We start from the raw sequence: 8892 nt of genomic DNA, 5'->3' as shown, positions 1-8892 counted from the left end.
TGAGGACAGTGATGAAGGTGAGGACAGTGATGAAGGTGAGGACAGACACACTGCCACCTGCAGGTAGAAGTAGGACACACTGCCACCTGCAGGTCGGAGTTGGAATCACATAAACTTCATTTTAAACTTAATGAATATTTTGAGGGACCCGACCGGATAAGTGGAAGAAAATGGATGAAATTTCAATAAACTCTGATTTTTTTTTTTATGTGGGGGGGTCTGTTGATTTGGGGTTAATTTTAATTGTGGTGCTGATCTGCATCCCACTGTGGTCCAGGCCTCAGGTCATGTGACCTCAGGTCATGTGACCTCAGTCCAGGTGCATCATGGGAGCGATGAGGAAGCAGCAGCTTCGTGGTTTCTGATGTGTCAGAGTTTTATTATCTCAGGATGTGATCTTTTACAGTGTAACCCCCTTCTCCACCCCCCCCGCTCTCATCCCACAATAATCACAGGTGGTAACCCGCGGCGACGAGCTGATTTCAGCTCTGAGTGACGGCCGCCAGTCGCCCCCTCACATTAAACAGATCTGTTCTTTACACACATCTTCCACTCCGTTGTTCTCCACCTGTCCCCCCCCCTCCAACCTTCATCCTGCTCCTCTTCCTCCCACTCAGAGGAAGGAAGCCCTTAAAGGGGTTTAATGTTGCTTCATTGAGAACCTCGGCAGCAAGGAGTTTTCTTCCATTCCGTTAAATCAACCTTCGTTTTGACAGGAAATGAGCACGGCGTTGCCATGGCGATGTTGAGGAACTCACTTGACCCACTCAGATGATGAGGGGAAGTGGGAGCCCGATGGACGCCGGGTCCTCCAGGCGTCACGCTGCTTCAGCAGGAATCACTGGATGTTTAACACCAAGCAGCCTGGGGGCTCGGTGGTGGCAGCCTCATGCTGTGGGCTTCAGTTTTTCACTCATTTTTGTTGTTTCTGTTTCCAGGCCACCTTTAAGGGCTGGATGGACATCATGTACGCCGCCGTGGACTCCAGAGCCGTAAGTCAGCGCTGATCTCCGATCTGAACGCCGACTCAGCAGCTGGGGGCTCAAACCGCGGGCCGGGGGCCCCCTGAGGCCCTCAGAGGGATCCTGGACGGCCCTTGGTCACAGCTGAGGAATCAATTAATGCAGAGACACATTTAGTAACAATGTTGGGGTGAAATCCTCACTGACTCCAGGAAACATGAGGTTTTTATTTAGAATTTTACTCATTTTAATAGTAAAAAGAACAACAAACATCCAGTTATCAAAATGAGCCAAATTCTCACTGCATTTTAATTTGAAAAAGTTTAGATATCCTAAATTTAAACCTTTAGGGYACAGTTTGTTGTTTCAATCTGGCAAACCTGCAAAACGCTTTTYATGTTTAAAGTGATTCCCAGATCCTCTCTGCTGAATCTGCTTTCATAACTGAACAGGTAAAAATAAAAAATGAAAAATGTTTTGGAATTGAAATAAATAGAAAAGTTCAGAGACGTAGATCCAGCTTTCAGCCCGGCTCCTGATTGGTCGGCTGCAGGTGAGCTGTTTCTTTAAGCTGCTGGTTTGSTGCTGCAGGTGGAGGAGCAGCCGATCAAGGAGATCAACCTCTACATGTACCTGTACTTCGTCATCTTCATCATCTTCGGCTCCTTCTTCACCCTCAACCTCTTCATCGGAGTCATCATCGACAACTTCAACCAGCAGAAACGAAAGATAAGCATCGAGCCGAACACGACCTGGTTCCTTCGTCGATGACCTGAGGATTCATTTCATCCTGATTGTTTCAGTTAGAATAACTGAATTATTTCTGCGTGTTGTAATTAGGAGGGCAGGACATCTTCATGACGGAGGAGCAGAAGAAATATTACAACGCCATGAAGAAACTGGGATCCAAGAAGCCGCAGAAGCCCATCCCCCGACCTCTGGTACCAGCAGCTCCTTCACAATAAAAGCACAAACTCAGGCTCATATGTTCAGAATGGAGAAAACTAATATTTTCCATTTTCCCTGCTGAGAGTGAATATGAAGGTCTGTGACCTTCATCATGTCTTCCTCAGCTGGTAATCTGAAGATAAGTTTGATTTTAGATAATTAGCATGTTATTAGCTGAAATGCTACGCTAGCTTGAGGAGCAAAGCAGCCAGATGAATCTGAGCCAATCARAACGATGATCAGTAATGTTTCAATCAGTTGTTTTAATTTGTATTTAAAAATACAAAACATTTTAGGTTTTAAAAAATGTATGATTAAAAATGTATCAGATTTTTATATTTGGATTATTTTTCATCAACTTTCTGCGGCTCCCTGGCGCCCTCTGGTGGAACTAACAGACAATGATTCAAAAGATTCACTGCAAAAACACAAAGTCTTCCCAGGTATCGTTTTAGTTTCTACTGCAAATGTCTTAGGAAAATTATCATAAAAGTAACTTTAGAGCAAGAAATATGAGTTTGTTTTAAGTTATTAATTAATATTAATGAAAAAATTCAACATATTTAACATTTTATCAAGACATTTTTTCCAACTGAGCAACAGAATTAGAGCATTTTATGCAATAAATGAATTTAGTTAATAAAAATCACACTTTGTAATTTTCTGGATCACAAAGTGTGATCCAGACCTGATGGAGGTCAGAGGTCAGACCTGCCTGCTGCGGAAGAGGACAAACCTAAAACATCAGAGGTGCAGCAAATATGCTGTGCCTCAGAAAAGCTTCATAACCTTTGACCTTTTCCACTCCGTTATGTTTCAACTGTTGCTTTAAAGAATCTGAAATTAATCTTTATTTTGAGAAGTTCAGAGTTTAGTTTGGGTAAAATCTCCTTTAGGCGTTTTGACCATCATAACTCAGCTGGATTTGATCTTCATTAACCGATCCGAACGGGTCAGAACCAGGAAGCTGGTGCTGAACGGATCCGGTCTCTGTCTGCCTCTGCAGAACGACCTGCAGGGCTTCTTCTTCGACCTGGTGGGGAAGCAGGCCTTCGACATCATCATCATGGTTCTGATCCTCCTCAACATGATCACCATGATGGTGGAGACGGACGAGCAGTCGCCGCAGATGGAGAAGATGCTCTACTACGTCAACCTGGCCTTCATCGTCATCTTCACCACCGAGTGCAGCATCAAGATCATGGCGCTGCGCTGCTACTTCTTCACCGTCGGCTGGAACATCTTCGACTTCGTGGTCGTCATCCTCTCCATCGTCGGTGAGCGCCGCCGCTCTAGTCCTTATGCTAAGGCTGATCGGGTCAGAAAACCCGATCGACCTCAGGAGGAGAACATCACCTGACCGTTTAGCTTTATTCGTTCTTTATGGAAATTATTTAGTTATTAGGACTAATTTAAAAGTATTAACTGGTTCCTTTCCATTTTTAGTCAAAGTTACTAAGAGCTGTTGTGGAGGGTTTCTTCAGGAAATCATTGTTGCTGTATAACAAGCCCACATCATCAGTCCTCCACCACCGTGCTTGACTTTTGGTATGAAGTGTTTGCAGGGCATCTGCAGGTTTCACCAACACATATTTAAGACTTTTTAAGACTTCGTAAGGCCGTTATGGATGGAATTTAAAACCTGCATTACGATAGAAACACAAAAGAAAATTAAATAAATCTTTTTGGTTGGCAACATAATTAAACCAATGACTGAGTAAACCTGGCAATGCATTAGCATTTACCCACAGTGGCTGTAAAAAAGCTAGCTAGCTTTACCCTAACTAACTAGCTAGCRAGTTCATTAGCAGCTATTTGCCGGTAGCCGAAACCGTCTTAGGTCACACAACACAACGAATGTGTCTTTGCACAGAAAAATCCCACAAAAAACAATTACGTAGAAATTAAAGGCCAACTTATTAATTACCCATACATGTAATATGTTTTAGGATTTAATGTTAGATCCATGAATGAACGTCTTTTTAAGGACGTCTTTTTTTTTGGGGACTTGCCTGATTTTTTTTTATAGATCTAGGATGTCTAGAAAGAGTGGGCCCCGCAACTCACCCTTCTACTTTCGGACCCCGTGAAGTCTATAAACAAGAATGTGTGTATGTGTGTGTGTGTGTGTAGTCTGGGCAGCTGAAGGTAACGGCTCCACTCAGAGCTGCCAGATCCTAGAGATGAATCCCACATGATTGACTTGTTCCATGGCTGCTCTGGTGGGTCAGAGGTCATTCCCTCTCCTCTGGTTCCGTCYGTCAGCTATACATCAACCCTGGGAAATAAATGAAAACACTGAGTGTGTGTCTGAGCTCCTCCTTCTGCTTATCACAACAAGGGGATGAATTACAGCGTCTGATTTGCTTGCAGCAGGAGAGCGGCGACTCGATCCTCCAGAACCGCTAACTCAGGCTGCAGTAAACCCGACGGGTCGCCGCTGAACGGCCTGGAGAGAGAGCCTCATAGATAAAAATGGATCTGAGACCCACAGATGATTGGTTTTTCTGGTTTTCCCCACAGCAAGGACAGATTATTATCATATTATCTAAACAAGCCTCGAGTGATGCTAGAAATCCTTGAATTTTTCTCAATATACAAGAATTATTGGCTTAATCAAGCCCCTGTATGCTAGCTTGTTAGCTTTGGTTGTATTTACCCAGAATGCCCTGCGCTGCAGTCCACTTCCTGCTTTTGGAGCGGTCTCTGGTCCAGAGTTCACTTCAACCAAACCCAGACGAGGTTTGGAGGTCAGAGGTCGATTAGCGTTCAAACCTCAGAACCGAACCGGACTCGGGTCATCTCCCAACCGTTCATCCTGAGTCCTGAACAGTGTTGGTCAGGGTGTGTATCGTCTGACGGTTCGTCCCAACTTGACCTCATTCTGTTCCTTCTTGTCTTTCAGGAATCGTTCTGGCCGACATCATTGAGAAATACTTTGTGTCGCCGACTCTCTTCAGAGTAATCCGCCTGGCCCGGATCGGGCGAATCCTGCGCCTCATCAGAGGAGCCAAGGGCATTCGGACGTTACTGTTCGCCCTCATGATGTCGCTTCCTGCCCTCTTCAACATCGGGCTGCTCCTCTTCCTCGTCATGTTCATCTACGCCATCTTCGGCATGGCTAACTTCGCCTACGTGAAGCGGCAGGGGGGCATCGACGACATGTTTAACTTTGAGACGTTTGGGAACAGCATGCTGTGCTTGTTCCAGATCACCACGTCTGCAGGGTGGGACAGCCTGCTCAACCCCATCCTCAACAACTCCCCCGAGGAGTGCGACCCCCACCTCCCCCACACCGGCACCACCGTCAAGGGCAACTGYGGGAACCCGTCGGTGGGCATCACCTTCTTCGTCACCTACATCATCATCTCCTTCCTCATCGTGGTCAACATGTACATCGCCATCATCCTGGAGAACTTCAGCGTGGCCACGGAGGAAAGCACCGAGCCGCTGAGCGAGGACGACTTCGAGATGTTTTACGAGGTTTGGGAGAAGTTCGACCCAGAAGCCACGCAGTTCATAGAGTACTCCAAACTGTCGGACTTTGCAGACTCTCTTCTGGAGCCTCTCCGCATCAGCAAGCCCAACAAGATCAAGCTGATCTCCATGGACCTGCCCATGGTCAGCGGAGACAAGATCCATTGCCTGGACATCCTGTTCGCCTTCACCAAGCGCGTCCTGGGCGAGTCGGGCGAGATGGACGCCCTCAAGCAGCAGATGGAGGAGAAGTTCATGATTTCAAACCCTTCCAAGATTTCSTACGAGCCGATCACCACAACTCTGCGGCGCAAGCAGGAAGAAGTGTCGGCCACCATCATCCAGAGGTGCTATCGGCGCCACCTGGTGAGGCGCCAGGTGAAGGCCGCCTCCTACATGTACCGCCAGTTCACCACGCCCCGGCACGACCACAGCGAGGGCGAGGAGGGAGGCGAGGTGATGTTTGGGGAGGACGCGCCTGAGAAGGAAGGGCTAATAGCCACCATGATGAAGGAGAACTACGGGTCCAGTCTGCTGGGGGTGGAGCGCTCCTCCACCATGTCCTCCGCCTCATCGCCGCCGTCCTACAACAGCGTGACGCGAGCCGAACACCTTCATCCGCTCGCTGCCAAGACAGAAACGGCCGATGAAAGCGACGTGAGAGAACAGTCGCAGGCTGAAGCCAACAGAGAGACGGAAACAGAACCTTAGCAGGAACCCAAAAAGAACAAGTTCTGATTTTTACTGAATGTACCGAAGGATCGTCGGATCAGCTGGGAGTGACAGTCGGATGCTGAAGAGAGGAAGATTTACTACCTTTAGTCTTGTTCCCCGGTGGAGACGCAAAGAAAAACCATTTTCTGAAAACGGATTCTGAAGAACCGCCAACAGACGGAGGCTTCATCTGAGACGTCAACCCAGAGCAAAACACCAGAATAAGGAGCTCGGTTCTGTTGGTTCTGTTGTGTCGGACTCTGACCCGGTCAGACCGGTTATATCATTTATCGCCCCGGGATCGGGAGGGTCCGCCTCCTTACCGGCTACCGGCCGAAGGATCGGCGRATCCCGTCTGCGTTTCGACAGCTGAAGGGTTTTCTGGACAGCAATGCTATTCAAAAGACCTTTTCGTAGTAAAAGTATAACGTTGTTGATGTTCCAAGTCTTTTAATATCGGTACAATTATTACTATTTTTTATATTTTTTAGAGTAAGTTAAAAATAAGCCTTCGGAGTGGCGCTCGCTGAAACGAACCGTCTGATGGAAACCCGAAAACAAAAAGACTTTATCTTTTTATTTTCTTTTTGGGCGTTTTTTGCACTTTTGAGTTTAYATTTAGCGTCACTTTACTGCGCCGTCGGTAAACGTTGGGTTGCATTTCTCCTGCTCTGACACCAAAAACTGAACGAATGCACAAATGGATCTCAAATTCCCGATTCGCCTCGGTGATGAACGTCCTGATRAGCCCCGACCCGCCAGCGCTGGGTGATCTGCCAAAGAGTTCACCGAAGATTTTACCGATCTGCATGAGGAGACGATGGCAGCGGCTCGTTCGTTGCCGAGGTAACCGATGATGGAAGCCTCTGTCAGATTTGGCTGACGTCATCAGGTGGCCTGATGGGAAACGATCYGAACTTTAGGATCCGTCTTTCTGGCTGATCACCCGTCGTCATTAACTTTGTGTCGGTCTGAGTTCGGCTCGATGCGACGTTTCGTGGTTCCGGTTCCGACCCGGTTGAGAGCTCAGGATTTTACTGCATTCAGTCTGAGAGGAAGCTGGATGTTGATCTCATGGTGGCGCTGCCAGCAGCGTCCAGGAGAAACTCTGGCTCCGTTTCTTTATTCGCTTGTTATTTATTTTCCAAGCCAGATTTTTAGCTCTTATAGATTTTAGCTCTTCAATGCAACATTTTCTACAAGAAGCTTCAGGTTTGATATGTAAGTTTGAAACAGAAACACTTTGTCTCTGCACAAGCATCTGGAGCCGCTGACTGTTGAAAGTCTGAAGTCATCTTTAAGTCCAGGATGTTTCTACCTTTTAGGACGTTCAGTTGATTTTCCTGTCAGGATAATGATCCAGTTTGTGGGTTGGGCTGTAAAATCCTCTCTGCTGATGCCGAGCAGCTTCAGCTGCAGGTTGAATCCATTGATGCTCAAACTTCACTGAACTAAACACTCAATCTTACCAAACATGTTGTAGTAAAAATGTCAAAGTTCTTGAAATAAGGTAAAACTAACAAGTCCATTTTCATCCAGATAAACCAGCTTGTGTCCAGTAAATAAATGACCTAAAACAAGTTATTATATCCTTCTGAAATGTTACTTTTAAATTAGTTTTGCTTTATTTCAAGAGTGCAAAGATATTTGAACAACAAACTGGACAAAAATACTTTAATGATTTGTGTTTTTGGAGTTTTGTGGGATCAGTTTGGGTTTGCTGGTYGTGAAGGAAGAATCAACGCTGAAGAACTGGACGCCGTCCCACAGCAGTGTGTGACCTCAGCTTCAAGCACCAAACCAGAGGTAATTCCAGATGGACTGTCTGGTTTTGGCACAGAGGATTTGGTTGGTTTTTCTGGGCCAGAACCCAAAAACTCGACTGCTGCTCAACCCATACATCCGTTTCCTCACWGATACGAAACCATCTAAAGATTTTATCACCAAAAAGCATCATTAGAAAACAGAAATGACCAAAAAACACAAATTTATTTACCTTTTCTGCTGAGATATCAGAGCARAAACCCAAAACATTCGATCAAACCTTCTCAGGGGAACAGAACTGCTGTTTGGTCGGTTTGGACCAGTTTGGACGGTTTTTACCAGTTTGGTCTCTTTTGGTTCAGTTTGATCCAGTTTTGGTTGGTTTGGTCCAGTTTGGTTTGGTCCAGTTTGGTTTGGTCTGGTTTGGTCCAGTTTGGTTTGGTCCAGTTTGGTTTGGTCTGGTTTGGTCCAGTTTGGTTTGGTCCGGTTCGGTCCGGTTTGGGTCGGTTCCTCATTACAGAGACGCCTGAATGAAGCCGGTCTGGAGCGGATGCTTGTGCCGAGGCATAAACAGGCGGGTTGGTTGGTTCTCCTGGTTCTGCTCGGGTCCAGAACCCGAGCAGAACCAGGAACTGGGCTGCAGGTTTTCCTTGGAGTCGTTTCTCCTCTGAGGTTTGAAGCTTTTTATTTCACCAGTTTGGAAAGTTATTTTCCAGAGATGAAAATCTAAACGTTTCTTTGCTTATTAATTTATTTCTTATTTATTTTCTTGCTTCGGGTGGAAGGACAGCTGGATGCTGAGCGACGCGGCTCCTTATCTATTTGCACAAAGAAACAAACAGACGACCTGCTAGAGCAATAACTGTTTGCTGGAACCTTGCAGGAGGTTTTGTAGACCCGCTTTGAGTCGGACAGGATCCACTTCGACACTTTGAGCGCCGCCCTGAGGAACYCCTGCGGCGGTGCAGCACTGATACGGTGTGACTGTGGACTCCAGCCAATCCAACATGGCCGACAGGAAGTGGAG

The 8892-nt window shown here is 46.5% G+C and overlaps 1 protein-coding gene across 2 annotated transcripts in view; it reads left to right on the top strand.

Moving 5' to 3' along the window:
- Positions 1–8523, top strand: part of LOC103456963 (sodium channel protein type 5 subunit alpha-like) — a 38147-nt gene extending 29624 nt beyond the window's left edge. The window contains exons 9-14 of one of the 2 annotated variants that reach the window (XR_001776009.1): positions 939–992; positions 1554–1691; positions 1799–1903; positions 2917–3187; positions 4816–8242; positions 8338–8523. Coding sequence is in view for 1 of the 2 variants with exons in the window: in XM_017301794.1 (XP_017157283.1) it covers positions 939–992; positions 1554–1691; positions 1799–1903; positions 2917–3187; positions 4816–6098 (1851 nt within the window). In the remaining variant the exon portion in view is untranslated. Of the gene's footprint in view, positions 1–938; positions 993–1553; positions 1692–1798; positions 1904–2916; positions 3188–4815; positions 8264–8337 lie in introns of those variants that run through there. The other variant, XM_017301794.1, reaches the window with a different exon arrangement.
- Positions 8524–8892: the final 369 nt, after the last annotated feature.

This window comes from Poecilia reticulata, linkage group LG20, assembly GCF_000633615.1.
Source record: "Poecilia reticulata strain Guanapo linkage group LG20, Guppy_female_1.0+MT, whole genome shotgun sequence".
Classification (NCBI taxonomy): domain Eukaryota; kingdom Metazoa; phylum Chordata; class Actinopteri; order Cyprinodontiformes; family Poeciliidae; genus Poecilia; species Poecilia reticulata.
This window is presented reverse-complemented; position numbering and strand designations above follow the sequence as displayed.